General features: G+C 35.6%; 2 protein-coding genes across 5 annotated transcripts; both read right to left on the bottom strand.

The window, feature by feature from the left end:
- Positions 1-1,610: 1,610 nt before the first annotated feature.
- On the bottom strand, positions 1,611-6,232 carry LOC131320301 (uncharacterized methyltransferase At2g41040, chloroplastic). 4 transcript variants are annotated; one of them, XM_058350965.1, is made up of 8 exons: positions 5,975-6,232; positions 4,992-5,092; positions 4,737-4,877; positions 3,925-4,006; positions 2,779-2,972; positions 2,565-2,676; positions 2,139-2,246; positions 1,611-2,052 (listed from the first exon to the last, which is right to left on the bottom strand). In XM_058350965.1, exons 1-8 carry the CDS (start codon positions 6,122-6,124, stop codon positions 1,921-1,923), a joined length of 1,020 nt encoding a protein of 339 aa, XP_058206948.1. In that variant the 5' UTR covers positions 6,125-6,232; the 3' UTR covers positions 1,611-1,920. The 4 variants fall into 4 exon arrangements, with proteins under 4 accessions (XP_058206948.1, XP_058206947.1, XP_058206950.1 ...); XM_058350964.1 differs by having other exon boundaries at positions 4,992-5,107; positions 5,987-6,219; XM_058350967.1 differs by having other exon boundaries at positions 1,611-2,049; positions 5,975-6,217.
- Positions 6,233-6,829: 597 nt separating this feature from the next.
- Positions 6,830-10,549, bottom strand: LOC131320300 (probable flavin-containing monooxygenase 1). The gene is made up of 5 exons (XM_058350963.1): positions 9,985-10,549; positions 8,927-9,164; positions 8,527-8,702; positions 7,573-7,931; positions 6,830-7,418 (listed from the first exon to the last, which is right to left on the bottom strand). Exons 1-5 carry the CDS (start codon positions 10,420-10,422, stop codon positions 7,067-7,069), a joined length of 1,563 nt encoding a protein of 520 aa, XP_058206946.1. The 5' UTR covers positions 10,423-10,549; the 3' UTR covers positions 6,830-7,066.
- Between the last annotated feature and the right edge of the window lie 10,597 nt (positions 10,550-21,146).

Here is a 21,146-nt window from a genome sequence, read left to right as displayed (position 1 = left end):
AAAATAGAATAAATTTGATGTGCCACAAAACACAATAAATAAAATCACAATAAATTCTAAATTTCATAAAACACAATAAAAAAAAGGCTTAATTGTAAGAACACCCCCTTAACTATTACTTTTTGGCAATTTCACCCCCTTAACTACCAAACTCCCCAACTACATCCCCTAAACTACCAAATTTGAGCAATTTCACCCCCTCCCCATTTTTAGTCCATTTCTGTTAGGAATTTGGATGGAAAATTGCAAAGTTGGATGGAAAATTAATTCAACATACCAAAATGCTCTTTTGGGGTGTTATATACCCTCTCTCTCTCCTCTCCTCTCCTCTACACCGGATTATAACCCCCCTCTCTCTCTCCTCCACACCAGATCTTCTCCTCTCCCTGCAAGATCTCTTTCCTCCCTCTACACCACCTTACCTAAACCTAGAACCCCCTCTCACGACCAACACTTATTGAAACTATTTTTTTTAAATTTAGGGGTACGTTGGTCATTTTCTTTCAGTCCATCCATTTTTTTAACGGAAAATGGGGGAGGGGGTGAAGTTGCTCGAATTTGGTAGTTAAGGGGGTGTAGTTGGGGAGTTTAGTAGTTAAGGGGGTGAAGTTGCCAAAAAGTGATAGTTAAGGGGGTGTTCTTGCAATTAAGCCTAAAAAAAACTAGAATTTCTTTCTTAAATTTTCCCATTTCAAAAAGGGAAAAAATGGTAGTTACTGAACTCAAGTACACATAGCACAATAAAAGACAACCATTTTAAGCAAAAAATCACCCTCCCCATGTGACTATAAGAGAGTTCCCATAAAGAGAGAGGACACTAATATAAATCGTGGTTTTAAACTAAGGTGTTTACTTTGGACTTCCAACACTATTATTTGCTTATGTGTCGTCCGATATGATCCGATTATATGATGATTCACCGATACCATTACGTTTCTCGATATCGTGATTTAAAACCCCGCTAGTATTGCGATTGTATTGAACAAATTGTTCTATCGTTGTGAGTTATGAACCTCACGTGCAAAGCAATCCAATGGCCTGACTTTTTCGTTTTCATAATAATATGAATACAATTCGTGAATACGTTTCTCTCCTGACCAAATATCCCTCTCTTACATTCAAATACGTATTTTTTTGGGGCAGTCAAAGGTCAAAGATCCAGAACTGCACGAGGGTAAGGAGGGAGAGAGAGAGAGAGAGAGAGAGAGAGAGAGAGAGAGAGAGAGAGAGAGAGGAAAAGGGAGAGGAACAAACAGAAGGTATCAGCGTTTGAGACGCACGAGGGGGGATCTGTCTCACTCTGCTGGCAAATTAGTAAAAGATTACTGAAATAGTAAAAGATTACTGAAAGGGGTTGAGACCATCCACTTTCTTCTGTTCAATTGTTGTGGTTTTAGTTTAAAATCCTCTTCCACATGGGGCTCTACCACATACCAATACAACCTCTACTTTAGAGAGAGAGAGAGAGAGTTTTTGAATAGATAAGTTTGTGGATTAATGCAATACACCAATTATCAGTTTAAGCCTGTGCACTAACGTATTTCAGTCCAAAAACGTAAAGCATATTTCAACTTCATGTTGTATGAACTTACAGTAAAATATGCACGGCATTGTCAATGGGTTAATTGATCATGAATTAACATCCGTAAAAAGACATTTCCAGCAAAAAAACAACTCCGATATTACAAACGAGGTACTTCCAGAAATCTCATGAACACCGCTTGCCCAGCCCCGAGAGAGAACAGATGAGTCTGACACTTAAACATACACTAAATTGATTCTAGGTATTGATTCTAAATTGTTACTCCTAATATGATCACAATTTACATATACAACAAATCGAGAGATAAATAACAGTACAAAAGATAAAAAGAAGAAGATGAAGAAAAGGGTATATATCAAATGGATCAAAACCACAAATCAAGGCTTCTGTGCAGAGAACATGATAAATGACTGCTGAACTTTGCTTGTGTAGTTGATAAGACCACATGTTGTGCACAAATCCTCTATCTCTTCCTGCGTGAAATAGTTATAACTCTGAGACATCCCCTGCTTCAGAAACCATAAGAACTTTCAGACGTCTATACTAAAGAGAAACAAATGCTAGAACCAAGTGCTGGCATAGAAACAGGCATCACCTGTCTAATAAAAGGCCTCAGTATCTCGGGAGTTGTTGAACTGACTCGGAGAAAGGTAGTTCCGACGAAGATACCACCACTTCGCATTACACGATTTATCTCAGCGATCTGAGTCCACAATATGAGCAAATACAGTGATGAGAACATTCACTCGTGATTGCAGATGAGAAGGTTGAAAGAAATACACGGACAAAGATGAAAATCCTTAGTTCAGAACCTATATGCGAGCCAAATAGTGAAACATGTTATGGGGTCCCTTTTCTATTGTATTTTACTTCCGTTATATTCACATCCTTTTCCATTTTTTCTTTTTGGGAGGTGTGTACGGTCGATACCTAAACCATGTAGAGTACAGATAGATGTGATTTCTGATCCTAACAGATAAAAGAACTCAGAAAAAGAGACAAATCCAGCAAAAGAACTCACTGCATTTGAAGGAGATGGCCAACAATGCAAGGCTGCACCAGCATGAACAGCATCAATTGAACCTGACGCAAAGGGCAGCCTAGAAACATCTGCTCTTACAAGAGCAAAATTGCTGCAAATTCCACGGAGCATATACATGAACAATACAGCTTAAAGATTGCATCTGACAAGACATTAACGTTTTTTATCTTATGATAGAAGTAGAAAAACTTACGTAGATATAATCGTGTCATCATTCTTGATGAAGTCATGGCATTGCCGAAGCATATTTTCAGAAAAATCCAAAGCAATAACTTTTGAATAGGTTCCAGATTTGGCAAATTTCCGAGAAAACAAACCACTCCCACAGCTAACATCTACTAAAATACCTAATTCTGAAGGTTTAAAGAAGTCCTGAGCCATGTTGAACTGTAAAAATAACAACAGCACAAGTAACCGTTACCAGTGGACATGGAGAAAAGTAGTGTCACAAGTACTAGAATTAGATGACGCATGGATGACATCAATTTCATAACTAGTCAGACTTTAACCTTCCAGTGTTTATCTCATTTAGTTTGCAACGCTTCACTGCGATGTAGTCCCACCAGATTGATATTATGAAAGTCAATATCCAGAGGTATACAAAGAGCCAAGTTTAGTGTGCTCTCTCTCTGATATATATAAACTTAAAAGAGTCAACTAGTTTACCTCCACAGAGTCAACTAGTTTAGCTCTCAACCATATGCATATACAGACATATAATGAACAACTTACATTATCAGAAAGAGTATAAATAGAGGAGCTATCGAATGGTAACTTCAGGTTTCTTTCTGCAATTCAAGCTTAAAATTTCAAGCACAAGTTCGAGGCACTCTCACGAAGTTTTTCAAGCACAAACCCAACTGTTATGGCAGTCATTCTCTTGGACTCTCCGAGCAAGATACAACTTACAAGAAGTCTGCAACAAGTATTAAAGGGGGATATGCATGAAAAGGCTCTCCAACAAATTCATAAAGAAAAATAGTAGCTCAATCGTTCTTCCCTTTTTCTGTAATTCTGGTTCAGGAATGGGGTAAGTTACAACTGTGGGAACGTTGTTCAGTTAGTATGCAGACGCAATTAAGCGTGTTCACCAAGAGAGAGCTAACAAAATGCTAAAGCTTTGTTTCTCTAAACTTTAATGAGGCAATTACTCCTTTAGCTAGATAGATTAGATTTGCGACCTTCCTGTGATCAAGAAAGACTCAACAATACTAACATATGAGGATGATCAAGTCCCCACTTTAGCTCCCTTGCTCAAACATAGAACTCCATAAAGTTTCTTCAACTGTAGAAATGCATCTGTGATTCTGTATCACAAAACCAAGCAAGCAAGCTTTACCTCTTCATCAGGACCAGGAAAACCACTGCGGTTAAAATTTTGACGCCAGCCCCTTTCGTACAAGAATGATACCAGCGGACTCCTAAAGAAAGTGGAAGATACTACAAGTTAGCTATGAACAATTCCTATATAAATCATATCTCATTGTTTCTTTCCAATTCACAAGAACCAAAACTGAAAACAAGAAAGAAAATTGACTATCCTTGGAAGAAAGAGAACAGACTGCAAGATTCTTCTCTTAAAAAGTACGCAAAGTACGCGTGTCTCCACTAATATGCGCAAAGTAGGCAACCAAAATAAAGAAGGAAGCACTCTCTAGCATTTCGAGGAATCCTCATTGGACGACAAAACCAAAGAACTAGTAGTAAAAAGAAAAAGGAACCAAAATAAAAAACACAAAATGAAGTATATAGGGAAACAAATCATTGTCCACAAATAGCTAAGATTTGGTGACCGGAGTGTGTAGATCTATAACCAAAGCATGGGAACAGCAATCAAACAAACCCAAATTTGACATTAAAAGCATAAGCTTCTCAATCTTCTAAAGATGCATTTGCAAGGTTAAGTCAAATTCATGAGGGAGCTACTAAGCGAACAAAACTCATAAGCTGCTCACATTTTAAGGCATAGGAAGCTGATTTGGGATCCAAATGCGAGTCTGTTAACACATTCTTATGAAACATTAAACAGAAACATAATTGTTCATTATTTAACTGCTTGAATTCATCAGGTTCAGGGCAAACATGAATAAAACATCAAATTCATTACTACATCATACAGTGAATTCAATGAATGATAGCACGCATTCATACCGAAATAACTCAGTCCGAGCTGGTTGGGATTCTATATAATCTTTAGTTCCCGCAGTAACAGTGAGATCAAGATAAATATTTTTGCTAGAGTAAGTCTTGTTGCAGTTCGTACATTTGAAACCAGACCTGTAAATTGCTGGCCTGCAGGTATGGCAGATTTTGAGTCAACAATAGCAAGATCATGTATGCCAAAAGAAAACTTACCTAATTGAACCAAAAAAGTATGTTTTAGCGTTTTCAAATTTTAAACCTTACAAGTTAAAACCTGGGGGGCCTTTCCTTATTAGCAGTTCAAAACATACTGGGCATGCAAATAACTCGACCTCCGACGTAACTTGAGGCTGTGTGATTGAATCCTGAAAAAGGAAATCCTGATTAACACCATATGTATCCCTGTCCAAGGATGAGGATATCCTAAAATTGATTGAAAGAAGAAAATCAATGCTCAATTTTTCAAGGTTAAGAAATGTCTTTCAGAAGAATGATGTTGAAATCTTGCATCATCTATCAGTGCCAACAGAACTAAATAATGCAAAATTTTCAAATGGTGAACGCGCCCCTCCCTGGTTTCTCAGCATGATATTCCCAAGATTAAGCAAGTACTAGCTGTTATGGAGCTTCGAATTGTTAACACCTTTTGTGAAGAAAATTCCACAACAGATGCCATACCAAATTGAGGTTGTGCTAAACTAATGGTGATAGCTTCTTCTCTGATTTCACCCGTCTCCATTATTCAAACAAGGGTCTGACATGTCTAGATAGGGCTAGTACTGCTTATAAAAGAGTCCGTTTTCTACCAGCATGCATTTTGTACTGCTTATATTTTTGTCATGCATCTTCACCATTCTAGCTTTAGGCTTTCTCTTGTGTGAGAGATAAGGTTCATCATGTCCCCTCCTCCTGAAACTTTTTCATTATGATACTATAATATACCCCTCATGCCGAAAAAATCTTCAATACAACAGTTATTTGTAAGTTGTAAGGCCTCTCTCACATGACATCACGTGGGACGCGGAAGTTGCCCTAAACAAGAAAAGGACGAGTTGGATTATTGCATCAACAATTCTTATCCTCGTACCGAAGTGTAAACATCCTCAACTGTACTGTACTAGTACTGCCCAGTGCCCAATTAACACGAAAGCTATCCACCCACAATCGAAAACTTACGAACCAAGACTCAATCCTTCGTAATCCTAACAAGAAAATCCAAGAGAGAGAGAGAGAGAGAGAGAGAGTACCCGTTCAAGAACGAGCGCTGAGGTAGCGCGTACTGTGAAGGGAAAGCGATGGGGACGGAATTGGTAAAAATGGTGAGAGAGGGAAGGGGGTTTTGGGAAAAGGGTGTGATTAAGATGAGGAAACGAAGTCGAAGAAGCCGCGATCGCCATTGATGGATTCGAGGGCTTTCGGATTCTGCTTCTCTCTATCTCTATATAGGAATAGGAGTATTTTTTTCCCGAGTTGAATGGTGGTGTTCCTTCTGCGTGGAGAATCCAAGTACATACGACCCGCCGAATTCAACCACATTTTCACCCTTTTTTTCTTTTTTTTTAATCTTTGGTCAATATTTTTAAATTCTTTGATTGCTCACGTAGAAACAAACAATGTGAGGTAAAAATTTGACCAAAAATTAATAAGAATTGATAAAAAAAAAATTAAGTGAAAAAATCACGCCAAAAAATCTCAATCAAATTAGGTCAAAGTGGCCCTTATTTTTTCCTTTGATGAAGTGGACCTTTTTTTTCCTACCATTTTTAAAAGTGGACTTTTTTTATGGACAACAATTAATATTGTTGCAACAATTAGATTAACACTTGAAAGATTGGTTGAACTCATGACAATTTTTACTTTAGTACTCTTTTTAAAGTCGACTTTATCTCTAATAGGTGAACCACGCACTCTATGAAAGTATAATGATAACACGATTTTAATTGGAAAATTCATAATTAAACACTTTCATTAAATTTCACGTGATTGTGTGGTGATTAAACAGCCATGCCTCAAAACTACAAATAATAACTTGCGGATTGAGTCTTGTGTTACTTTTTTTCGAGCATGAAAGCAATGTCCTAAGAGCACCAAATAGTCCAATCAAAGAAAAAGAGCACCAAATTAATAATCTCTAATAACTCGCGCAGTTTGATTCAGTTGTTTGACAAACTAAATAAATCTCTCAGTTGCAGCTCAAAATTCAACTGCTTGTCCATGAAATAAACATAAATGTCGAATTTCGAAATCTATAATGTCTTTTATTATGTTGTTTCCTCGCTGAATCCCTTCACTGATTCATGATCTAAACATATACCAGAAATAAGTGGGCATTGTTTGGATCACTGAGCCCTGAGTCCCACATAGTCTGTTGGTCCATATGGTAGAAACAAATCTGCAAAGAACCCTTTCTTTCTTCTTGGTTTGCATCCAATATCTCTGCACAATTGATCATTGTACCATATATGCAGACCACCTATACAGTTTGTTCTGTACATCCACCCAGCATACTGCTTCATGTATTTATCCCACCTCATCACATCCTTCTCCATACTCTTTATGCTTGGCAATTCAAAGCTTCCATTCAGAAAATGTGCCAACCACTGGGACCTTATCTCCGACGTGTGTAAATTCGACAGGCTCTCCGAGTATCCAATTACAGCCAGTCTTGGTATTCGAGGATGAATCATCTCTCTACAAAATAAGAGAGAATGTTTTCCACCCAAGTTAGCTTATTCGGTTATTCTTTGTTGACCGCGGAAATATCATGATCATGTTATAAAATGAAAAATCTTGTTCCTCACAAGGTATAGCAAAATTAGAAGTCCAACTTGTTGAAATTAAGTACCTGTAGAGAGGAACTGCGGAAGTGGGTGACCCCATAATGTAATCTTGGAAGGTTGGGGAATGAAACAGACTTTTGAGCTTCTCATCACCTCTGAATCCAGTGGCAAATATAACGAGGTCAGTTTTCAGACGCTCATTTTCTCCATCAATAACCAAACCGTCTCTGCAGAATTGAAAGCCTTTTGGTTTCTTTAAAATGATACTTCCTTCTTCCACTTTGTCATAAAAGTTATCAGGCAGCATAAGAATCCGACAAGAAGAAACATCTTGAAGAAAGCCGTGTTCTGGTATCATTCCATGTTTTTTCATGGGAAGCTTCCATCTGAGGTAGCTCTCTACAAATTTTGAGACCCCCCATCTCTGAAAAATTTACAAGTTTAAAACATACACAAGAAAACAAACTTTTCACTAGCAAATCACTGAAAAGATAAGAAAATTGGATTCTTTGGTCAACCATATCCTAGCTGTACTCGTATCTTGTGTTTTTTTAGATTTTCTCGTATCACTGTATCTGTATCGTATCATGTTCATATCCAGTATCAGTATCCATGCTTCATAGACATGGACCAATCAGATGTGACCACAATGTGACATCATATGTTGTGTTGATTGGCTTGTAAGGTGACACGTCTTATGCGAAGACCATCAGATGATACAACTCATGGTATCCAAAACAAAACCCAAAGATACGATAATGCTATAGTGTTACATTTGGGTACCATCTAATCTGACATAAAAAATGGAAATATCACAAATGCTAGTTTAGTTGGGAGAGCTAGATGATATCAGATGATGCGGTGAGTGCCATGTTGAACTTTGAAAGGTTTTGTTTTTAAGAGTGAGAGCTGACAGCTCAATAACATTGTGCATAGAAGATTTTGTAACTGTTTGGATAGCATTACCTAAAAGACAATGCGAATGCAATACATAGGAGGAGACAATGTTACCAAATTACCAAGGGAGAACACAGAGTGGCCAAACTACTATGAAGAAAGGTTTCACCAGGCTTGTGAACCAGTAGCTCGGCGAAGCGATTGAAGTATAAGTAAGCCAAATTAACTCCCCATATTTGGTCCGACGGAAACATCCAATGGGTATTCCTCTGAATCATTGTGCATGGGAAATCAGTTCCTGAAAACAAAAAACAAAAAGGAGGAAAATATGATCAGGTGGCTTGCGAAGGAGGAATTTTGAGAAGCAATCTCATTAACTAGCAACATTAAAAAGAGCACGTGAAGAACTTCATAAAGAATAACAAATTGATGATCCAGACGCAGTCTAAAAAATTTTCCAAGTTGCTATTGATAGATGGATACCCCCTTGCATAAAGAGCTCAAAAGTGTATTCTCGCTCACCGTTAGCATCTGCACATTCTGCTGCTATGTCCACTGCAGATTTCTGTGAACCGATGATTGCAACCCTCTTTCCTTTAATAAAATTAGCTGCCTCTGCATTTTCCATGGCAGAATAGTCAAATGAATGCATCACCTTACCATGGAATACTTCAGGGCCATGACGTTGAGGGAACTCTGGAACGTTTGGCAAATCACTGAATCTTCCAACGCATAGAATCAAGAACTCGGCTTGGTACTCCTATCACAACAAAACAAGGATCTCACAATCCCGTCCAGTGTAGTTTACTATAAAAGATTCAAGATGCCAAGCACAACTTAGGTGTTTTCCCTCCAACCCTTTTTAGCCAGGTACGACAGCAAGTTAAACAGTCGATATGATGAGAATTCTCGATGTAAGTAAGCAGGTATCCTTTATCCTAGACACTTGCATACATGATGGCGAAAAGGCCCCCTTACGGAATGTGATTCCCAGGTCTTAGGAACAAAGCCAGAAGTTCATTTAACTAGGCCGGACAACAAATCTGCATCTGTGACTTTCATAATTGATCGAGCAACAATCGATTATTTTCATTATAAAGTCACTAGAATAACTGTAAAGTATGGAAGATGGGAAATGGATTGGGTGAAAATAGACAGTCAAAGTCTTACTGTCAATAAAGTCCTGCTACATAAGTCGTTGAAATACTTCCAGAATGAAGGGCCAATAGAGATATTTTCAAAAAAATTGAGGGAAATTTGGGTACGCATTTTGTAAATACTCTCCGGCATTCGAGGGGCAATAAACGCAATTTTTACTCATTGTATAATATTCGTGCTGGGACGAGCATAGTAGAAAGTCCATATTCTGATGTCTCTCATGCACATCTTGTTGGAAAATCAATACTCAACTCGATCTACGACCACATCATTTCATTCGAACGTCATTTTCCGGGTTGTCCTAAAACAAATCCTTTCAAGAATTATGATTTCCTATGAAAGGAATGCAACTTACCAGAAAATAACAACAAAAAGAAGCAAGAAAGTAGATTTATGGTGACAAATCTAGCCAGGGTGCATACCTCTATGGAACCTTTTCCACCCTCCTGCACTGTTATATGCCATTTTCCGTTAGAGCCAAATGCCTTGCCATTTCCACCCCACAGATCCCATGCCTTCATCTCTGCATCAGACTCCCCAACGTAATCTATACTAATCACTTCTGAATTGAACTTGATAAAAGGCAATATCCCAAAGTGCTGAGCATAGGATTCAATATACTCCTTGACCTGGGTATTGTTTGGATAGTCTTGTTTCACAGAAGCAGGCCATGGGAAATCAGAGAACCGATAAGCTTGTTGGTTGTTTTGGAGTTTGGTGGATTCTATTGTTTGTGCCCAAACACCACCTACCTTGCTTCCAGCTTCAAAGACTACTGGGTGGAATCCTTTCTCTAGAGCGTATTTGCAGGCCAGAAGGCCACTGATCCCTGCCCCGACGATCGCCACCTGTTTCTCCATTGAACAAATTTCTGGTGTAATTTGGACTGAAATTGGACTAGCTAGGAACTACGTACAAGCAATATACTTCTAATCTTAGATAGATAATTAATAATTTTGTCAAACTTTCAAATCCTCATTTCAAGAAAAGTGGCCCTGTTGATGATAACTATATTTAGTAGGTTATCATTATTTTATTGGAAGATGATACACCCACCGCGGCTCTCCCACCGCATCGCCCACCGCACGTACGCCGGGCCCACTCCGGCCACCGGACGGCCGATCCGAGCCGTCCAAAAATTTTTTAAAAAAAATCAAGTGGGCCTCAGCGAGAATCAACAGCATCTGGCGTATGTAGGTCCTCGATCTGAACTTCCAAAAATCAGATGATCTAAGACTTTAAAAATGGAAGTTCGGATCGAGCACCTACACACGTCGGATGCCGTTGATTTTCGCGGGAGCCCACTCAATTTTTTTTTTAGAATTTTTGGACGGCTCGAATCGGCCGTCCGATAGCCGGAGTGGGCCCGACATGCGTGCAGTGGGGGAGCCTCGGTGGGTGTATCATTTTCCTATTTTATTAGTAGTTGAAGGGGTGATTCCATTTGGGCTTACCCAGAACAGTAGGCATCTCGTTCTAGAATTGCCGTTTACCTTCTCAGCGGCTTTCCCACAAAATTTTTTTTTTTAATGCAGAGTGTCTCGGGCCAACTTGAACACATCTCAAACTAATTCCTTTAACCCATACACAATCGTTTCACACGCTTGCACACGTGTCGAGGTGACCTAAAAAATTGCTGGTTAAGAGAATCGAACATGGGACCATAAAAAAGAGCAAATCCCTAAATCTCTAGCCAACACTACTTGGCCAACCATAGGGATACTCCCTCTGTCACAATTTACTTGTCATTTTTGGGAGTTCGTGTCATTTTTCAATTAATTATATCTTGTAATTTATAATATTTTAGGTGATTTCAAAAACATTGAATTATAGAACAAATCGAGATCTATCAAACAAGATCCATATTTGATATAAAATTCATTACCACTTTAAAGATATACGAGGTCATTCCACTTTTTTAAAAAGTATCTTTTTAAAAAAGAAGGTAAATTTCAAGGCCAAAAATCATATGTTTACGCAAATAATTTTTCTACCAATATGGATCTTGTTTGATAGATCTCATTGAGATTTTTTAAACGGTGTAAAAAAAATTGAAAAATTATTTTTCATTTTCGTTATATTTGAGTTTGAAATTACCTTCTTTTTGAAAAACAAGGTTTTTGGAAAAAGCGGAACGGGACCTAACTAGTTTTTTTAATCCAGTTAGAATAGAATTGGAACAAGTAAATTGAGACCGATGGAGTAAAGCCCCGTTCGGCTAAATAAGCGAACTGATTTATTTTTTTGTCCTTATTCAAGAAAAAATCGTATTGGTTAGTTTTTCGTCAATTTTTAGGGGATTATTACATCGTCATAACAAGAGGAATCTAAAAAGTAAAAAATTACGATCAAAATCCAATTTTTTTGAATAAAGACAAAAAAATTGGCTTATTGATTTAATTTTGTTTTTATTCAAAAAAATTAAGTTTCGATCGTAATTTTTTACTTTTTAGATTTTTCTTGTCATGACGATACAATAATTCTCAAAAAATTGACCAAAAATAAGAAATGCAATAAAAAATTTTAAATAAAAATAAAAAAATTAGCCAATTAACTTATGAAAAATTCTAAAATCAGCTCAATGGGCTGACAATAGTGAGCGTGTGAATATGTATTAAAGGGTGTAAAAAGTGCACAGAAATACGTGTTTTCCTTGTCTTCTAATGTGTTTATCGTCAGTCCAGTGGGCTGACAATAGTAAGACCGTTAACTTATTTAGCCGACCGGACCTAAGTAATTCAGAAATGATATAGGTACCGACGGCCGGGGAGGGATTTCGTACCAACCGGCCGCGCCAGGCCCTCTCTGGCCACCAGACAGTCAATCCGAGCCGTCCAAAAATTCTAAAAAAAAAACCGAGGGTTCCTTCGTGGGAATCAACGGCATCCGAGATGTGTAGGGTGTTTGATCCGAGTACCCCTTTTCTTGTATATATGTATATACGTGTATATACACACAAAAAAAGTTGCTCGGATCAAGCACCCTACACACCTCGAATGCCATTGATTCTGGCGTAGGGCCCCTCGGGTTTTTTTTTTTAGAATTTTTGGACGGCTCGAATCAGCCGTCCGGTGGCCAGAGGTTGCCCGGCGCGGCCGGTCAGTACAAAATCCCTCTCAGCCGGTTGGTACTTATAGCACAACTCTAAGTATTTTTTTTTTTTTTTTTTTGATCCGCTATAGCACAACTCGAAGTAATTAGCCCAAGTTACCTCCCCATAAGAACATCCATGTACTGACGTAACTGATCAGACAAAACAATTGACTGTTGAGTGGATTTGGGATTGGTATCCGGACAAATAAGTCACTTCGACTTATTTTTTGTTTTTATTTAATTTTTTTTCGTATCACTAGATTTATTGTCATTTTTTTGGAGATTATTGCATCCTTACGTCAAGAGGAATTTAAAAAGTAAAAAATTTTGACCAAAATCTATTTTTTTTGAATAAAGACGAAAAAAAATCAGTAAGTCAATTTTTTCGTCTTTATTCAAAAAAAATTGGATTTCGGTCAAAAATTTTAACTTTTTAGATTCCTTATTGTCGTGAGGATGCAATAATCCCCAAAAAAATGACAATAAGCCAAGTGATACAAAAAAAATTTGAATAAAGATAAAAAATAAGCCACTGTGACTTATTTGTCCGAACGGGCGACACTTCTGAAGTGGGATACCAATCACCAATTGATCACATTAAATTGATGGGACGCATTGACGATAATAATTTGTTCATTGATTGATTTGGTCCCCTCAATGTACGACTTCACGAAATGACAATGCTGTATCATAAATGCACATTAGTTAACAGTGTAGGACCGGGTGTTTCATTTTTTTCAAAAAAAAATTTAAAAAAAAAAGATAATTTCAAGTTAAAAATTACGTATTTATGTAAATAATTTTTCTACAAATATAGATTTTATTTAATAGATCTTATTGAAAATTTTTAAACGATGAAAAAAAATTAAAAAATGTTTTTTTTATTATATTTAAATTTAAAATTACTTTTTTTTCCAAAAAAAAAGTTTAAAAAGAAAGTGAAACAAATGATACAATTAATTACTGCATATGAGTTATCCAAAAAAGTACAATATCGGTTGGATTTACACCCAATCAACCAAGTGTGTCAGTTCAACACGATACATTTCTGTCACTACTACTACTCTTTAATGTTTTTGAAAATAAAGTACAATATCAGTAGTTGGGAAAGTTGAATATTTGACTTCACCTGTAATTTGCACTAAGGGCATCCGCATTAGCCTTTCTACATTTTGGATCAAATTACCTCTTAAAAATTCACTTTATTACTTTAGCTACTCACTTTTAAAATATCTACTGCATCAGACTCTTTATATTAAAACTATCCTATTAAAAATATTGCTTCTTTATTATTACAAAAAAAAAAAGGGTAAATTTCACCGACCTCCCCTGAGGTTTCTGACAAATGCAGGAACCTCCCCTGAGGTTCTAATAATTGCACTGACCTCCCTTACTTTACAAACTATTGTTCAGATTCCCCCATTCCGTTAAATCCACACTAACACTGCTAGTTTTTGTTATTAATTGACTAAAATGCCCTTGAATATTACTAAACTAAACAATCAAGTCATTTTCTTCTTTTTTGTATTTTAATTGGAGTTTCTCAAATATTAAAAGTAACATTACATTGTTTATATAAGATAATTTTAACATCAAATTAGACTCAATTATACAAATTTTTGTTAAATTTGAATAATTAATCAAGCATTTTACATTATTATAGTCATTGTTTTCCCTTCTCTTCAAGGTGTAATTTTCCAAATAGAGGACTCAAAGAGATATCTAATCCATCATATTAGAGGGGAAAAAAAAACATGGCTCTTTTCAATTTTTCTAAGAAATAAACTCAATTTGGTTTACTCATTGATCATTCTTTAAAGATTTCATCTATTTTTTTCTACTAGTACATTCTGATGAAACATAATTATCACTAATAAAATAAGAAGGAAAAATAAAATATATGTAACTTGTGAACAGTGGCTCGTGTAAAACTGCGAGCAACTGTAGCAAAAATGAAAAGGGCAAATTTTACTGACCTCCCCTGAGGTTTCTGACATGAACAGAAACCTCCCCTGAGGTTTCTGAAATAACACTGCCTTCCCCTCCTTTACCTGAAAATACCAAGGGACCCCTCTATCCGTTAATTGCGCGTTAGAAAACGGATGGAAAAGATTATTTCTCTCTCCACCCACTACTGAAACTAAACTAAACTCTCAACCAAATAAAACCGATGTCATTGTACTATATTTTTTACAATACCTACATTACCCTCATCAGACTCTTTACCCCTCTTATTTATAAAATATAAAATATAAACATCACTATACTTTGTACGCGTTTCACTTTGAAATTTTGTCCTCATTTAAAAGGATTCACATTTGTTAATCTTCTATCAAATTTTTATGAATTATTAGTTTGTCTCGATAAGAGGAATTGAAAAAGTAAAAAATTAAGACTTTTTCCAAATATTTTGAGAAATTCAATATTTTAGGTAAAAATAATAATTTTGTACTCTTTTAATTCCTCTTGTTGAGATAAGCCAATAATCAACAAAAATTTAACGCAAAACTTGCAAATACGAAAAAATTCAAATATGAACAAAAATCAAAAAGCCTAAAAATCCTACAAACAAACCCCGTAAAAATCAAAAAGCCTAAAAATTCCACCAACAAGCCCGTACCCTCCATTGCCAATAGTTTGTTTTTTGGTTTTTAGGGGATTTGTTTGTGAAATTTTTAGGCTTTTTAGTTTTTGTTCATATTCGAATTTTTTTCATGCAGACTTGTTTGTGGGATTTTTAGGCTTTTTTATTTTTGTCCATATTTGAATTTTTTTTGTATTTACTAGTTTTGTGTTAATTTTTGTGGATCATTGGTTTGTCTCAACGAGAGGAATCAAAAGAATATAAAATTATTACTTTTATTCAAAATATTGAATTTTTCAAAATATTTGATAAAAGTCTTAATTTTTTACTTTTTCAATTCCTCTTATCGAGACGAAAGAATAATTCAAAAAAGTTTGATAGAAAATTAGCAAATGTGAAACCTTTTAAATAAGGACAAAATCTCAAAGTGAAACGGGTACAAAGTGTAGTGATTTTTGTATTTTATATTTTATAAATAAAAGGGGTAGTAAAGAGTCTGGTGAGGGTAACGTACGTATTGTAAAAAATATAGTACAATGACATCGGTTTTGTTTGGTTGAGAGTTTAGTTTAGTTTTAGTAGTGGGTGGAGAGAGAAATAATCTTTTCCATCCGTTTTCTAACGTGCAATTAACGGAGAGGGGGGTCCCTTGGTATTTTTAGGTAAAGGAGGGGAGGGCAGTGTTATTTCAGAAACCTCAGGGGAGATTTCTGTTCGTGTCAGAAACCTCAGGGGAGGTCAGTGAAATTTGCCCAAATGAAAATTTGTAAAGTAACGATGATGTAAGCGAGTTTGATGTTGCTGAGTTTTCAGCCTTTTTCTCATTAAAGTAGTGCACAGGGGTTTTTGCCTCCCCTGATGTGGATGCTCTAAGACAACGATATATTTATTTGAATAACTTTGAAATTTCAGGAAAGAAGTTCACGTGGCCCTGCTGCTGCTGATAATAAAGTTGATAACTATATTTGTTATGTTATCATTATTTTATTACTCTCTCCGTCCCTTTTTTTCTGTCCAGTATTTTATTTTGGGCTGTTCCTTAATAAGTGTCCATTTTGTAAAGTTAGGGGGGTAAAAGTTGGTGTATTCTCTATTTTGTCCCTAAAAGTAGATTTTATTTTGAAAAGTTAGTGAGTAAAAGTGTAATGATGATAGGTAAGTAGGGAAAGTGGAGGAAAAAGTTGATGTGAAAGGTGTAATGATAATGTCTTTTTAATAAGTTGGAGTTACGAAGCAGGACACTTAAAAAGGGACGGAGGGAGTATCAGTATTAGAAGGGGTGATTCATTTGGGCTCTCCCAGAACAGTATGCATCTCGTTCTCGAATGGGAAAAGCTATTAGTACACATGAGTATGGACATATTATGCACATATCGGTTTTTTGTGGGGTCAACCTCATGTTTCACGGATATGATTTGAATCGTTCATTATTTTTAAAATATTTTTCTATGTAGCCCCGTAAAAAATCAGCTCAATCCGATATCGGTAATGATTTGTTCGGAATTTGTAGGAGCGAAACTACTTAACTGCTAAGTTTCGCCCCAACAAATTCAGAAAAAATCTTTACCGATATCGGATTGAGCTGAGTTTTTACATGGCTCCATAAAAAAGTTTTAAAAATAATAAATGATTCGAATCATATCTGTGAGTCCCGAGATGGGCCCCACAAAACCTATACGTGCATGGCATGTACAGGCCATATGTACCCATAGCAGTGCTCGTCGGGAATTGCCGTTTACATTCTCAGTGTCTTTCCCACATTTTTTTTTGGGTAATGCAATGTGTCCTGGGCATTGTGCGCTTCTCAAACTAATTCCTTCAACCCATACACTCTCGTTTTACACGATTACACATGTGGTGAGGTGGTGCCAAGAGTTTCTGGTTAACTCAAATTATATTTTCAATTATAACGAATATTTATGAGTATAACATTAATGTAACAACCCATATTTTTCTAAGCTTCCAAAAAAAAAAAGTGTCCGCAATAAAATTTTTACTTGCACATGCTATTTTTGTGAATGCCACATAAGGAAGACTCCTAGTACATGTAGTTGGAAATTCGGGTGTCAAATATGTTAAGACTGTCTAACTTTTTTTCCTAATGTGGGTAACAAATATGTTGGTAACGAATTAAAAAATATGATTAAAAAATTAAGGGCTTCAATTTTCAGTTCGGTTGAATCGGTACGAAGATCTTAATTTTTTGATCATTTTATCCTAAATGATTGTAATGAATTTTTGACTTTAAGGTCTTTCAACGAGTACCCTAAGACTCCTCATTTAGTTTCAGAGCTTTTCTAGGGTGCCCATTGAAAAGCCTTAGAGCCAAAAATCTATTATGTCCATTTAAGATAAAATTATCAGAAAAATAAGATCTTTACACCAGTTCAAACGGATTAAAAATTGAAATACTTAATAACTATATTTTTTAATATATAAACGGTGTAAAAAAATAAGTGTTCGGATTTTCAATCTGGTTGAACCGATGCGAAGATCTTTTTTTTTTTTTATCATTTTATCCTAAATGGTCGTAATGAATTTTTGGCTCTAAGATCTTAATGGACACCCTAAGAGAGCCTTGAAACTAAATAAGTGCTCGTTGAAAGACCTTAGAGCCAAAAATTCATTACGACCATTTAGAATAAAATGATTAAAAAAAATAAGATCTTCGCACCGGTTCAACCGGATTGAAAATCGGAGCACTTAAATAATATGAAATAAATAAAAGAGAAAAAAGATATATAGAATATTAAATAAATATTCTTGGCACATGAATCAACATTTTTGTTCCATTCTGTCTGGTCTTTTTTTTATAACTAATAATAAGTCACACTTATTAATTAGCACACAAATAAACATTTTCGGCTTCCCAAATTCGGTGATTAAATGAACTGATCTTTGTAGTACGGTAATTGTCCTGAGCACATTTTAAACTATCCAAAATTTTCAATGTTGTTCGATCAAGTCCCGACATATGTCAATTTTTTCTTATCGGCGCGCACATTACAATAGTGAGGTTGGAGAAAAAAAAATAGATAGAAAGAGATAAATAGATTAAAAAATATATGAGATAAATAAAAGAGATAAAAATATAAAGAAAAAGAGAAAAATAAATAATTAGATAAATGAATTTAAAAAATTAAGATAAAAAAATTAAGAAATTAAATAAAAATGGAATTTAGTTAAAAGGGAGAGGTATTTAGAACTTTTGGCATGGGACCTAGGGTTGTGTCGAGGGGTGGAAAAAACAATTTGCTTTATGAGTGAAAATACAGTCAGAATCCAAAAATCTCTTTCCCGTTCGGCTAAATAAGTTACTTTGGCTTATTTTTTGTCTTTATTCAAATTTTTTTCATATCACTTGGCTTATCATCAATTTTTATTTTCGTCTTTGTTCAAAAAAAATTGGATTTCGGTCAAAAAATTTTACTTTTTAGATTTTTCTTGTCGTGAGGATGCAATAATCTTCAAAAAATTGATGATAAGCCAAGTGATACGAACAAAATTTGAATAAAAACAAAAAATAAATCAAAATGACTTATTTAGCCGACCGGGTGTCACAATATCTGTATGCCATGTTAAGTGGATTTGGGGTTGGAATCAATTGAGAGTGTTCTCAAGTGGGATACCAAATCATCAATTGATGGACAAAAAATGGTGGGACGCATTCACGATAATAATCATTCTGTTCATTGATTGATTTGGTCCCCTAAACGTGCTGCCGCATGAAATGGCATGCTGTATCATAAACGCACGTTAGTTAACAGTGCGGGAAAGTGTAACCCCTGAACACTGCTACATGTACAACAAATGATGCATAGCAGATGTGCACAAATTGTTTTTGCATCTGTCCGGGATTCCAAAAATTGATTGGAGTCGCTTATTTTATTCAAAATACTTCGTTTTAAGGCCCTTGTAAAAAATCATCTCAATCCGATATCAAGAAGAGCGTTTACAAATCATCCAATTTTACTTCAAAATATAGGCTAAATTATATTTTGAAGCAAAGTTGGATGATTTGTAAACGCCTTTCTTGATATCGGATTTACAGGGACCCTAAACAATATATTTTGAACAACATAAGCGGTTCCGATCATCTTTGCGGGATCCGAAATAGGCGCAAAAACGATCTGTGAGTAGCTGCTGTGCATCATTTGTTGTACTTGTATCTTTACTGGTAACATGTGATGCTATTAATGACTAGCACATAATGTAAGTTGGCCCGGACATATGAGTTATCCGAAAAAGTACAATATCGGTTGGTTTATACCCAATTAGCCAAGTGTGTCAGTTCAACACGATACATTTCTTCGAGACTACTATTCTTGATGTTTTTCAAAATAAAGTACAATATCGGTAGCGGCGTAGTGATTATTTTTGGTCCAGTGCAAATGATCCATATTTCCCGGCTGATCACGGGAAGTTGACTAAGGCTCTGTTCCAGAAATTTTCTTAAAAAATAAATAGTTTATTTTATATTTTCAAACACAAAAATAATGTAAATAAAAAATAAATTTTCAATTTTTTTTGCATCGTATAAAAGATCTCATCGAGATCTTTCTTTAAGATTCATATTGCATATTTTTAGATTTTAATAAATTCATAATTTTTGAGCTTAAAATCGACTTCTTAAAAAATAAAAACTTTTTTTCCGTTGTGGAACGGGGCCTAAAGATTATAAATATAATTATATAAGGAATAGACAACTTTGTGTTTAAAAATAATAATACTCCACTGGATGAGAAATCAGTTGGGAAAGTTGAATATTTGACTTCACCTGGAATTTGCACTAGGATAGCAATATATTTATTTGAATAACTTTCGGACCAAGAAATCAGTGACGATGGACAAACTGGCCTTAGAAAGTATAAAAAATTGGTCTTGGGTCTACTATAAAAAACTTGTAACCCAGTTAATCAAGACAAAAATATCCTCCTATATAAGCTGTCATATAAAGAGAGAAATCTTGGACCAACAATAAATCTGGAGCACAGCCTCCTCCTCCTCTCTCTCTGCCATCGGAGAAAAATGGGTATGGGGATTCTGCATCTAAAAAGTGGGTTTGAGAGGTTTCCGTCAAAAAAGAGTGGGGTGATTTCTCTACTGCATGGGTTCATTTCAATCTAAATTTCAACTCATCAATTGGCGGTATTATCAATTGGCAGTTGGAATTGCTGACGATACTTCTGCCATGATTTGCTATCAACGGGAATCTACATCCTCTCAACTGTGATGGGCTTTTCAAGGGATCCAGAAAAATCAAGGTGTTGTTCAAGAGGCTGTCTTCCTCTTTGTTTTGTCTTCATCATTGTTTAACTACTTTTTGGGCCATGTTTGGCATATTTCATTTTTCCTGATCTTTGTTCGGTTCGGTTGACTCCTTGTTAACCGAATTTTACCAAAGCTAAATATTATACGTGATTGTGTTTGGCATAAAACACATGCAGAGAACATATGAATTGTGACATATAAGTTTATATATGCATTGTTTCAACATGCAGAGAATATATTTGACATGGTACAAAGTTCAGATATGCACATATGATATTGTATGTGCTTGTGTTGGCAAAAAATACGTTCCAGATATCCATAGATAATTTTATATGTCTCAGATCTATCTTCATTTTTGACAACGTACAGAGGACAGATTATGACATATAAGATTACATGTGCACTTTTGTTGATGTAGTATTAAACATAAGACAAGAACGCAGATTGAGATAGATAACCTTATATGTGAAGGTGTGGTGGATTCATAAAAGGGAATGACTCAACATAGGTTTAAAAAAAAAAAAAAAAAAATTTGTCACACATATAACATTATATGTTAAGAAGTGACAGATTCAAGAAGGGAATGACTCAAAACAAGAATAAAAAAAAGAAAGTAGAAATTTTTGTCACATATAA

This window comes from Rhododendron vialii, chromosome 3a (genome assembly GCF_030253575.1).
Source record: "Rhododendron vialii isolate Sample 1 chromosome 3a, ASM3025357v1".
NCBI classification, from domain to species: Eukaryota; Viridiplantae; Streptophyta; class Magnoliopsida; order Ericales; family Ericaceae; genus Rhododendron; species Rhododendron vialii.
The sequence above is the reverse complement of the archived record's forward strand: the minus strand, read 5'-3'. Positions and strand labels throughout refer to the sequence as shown.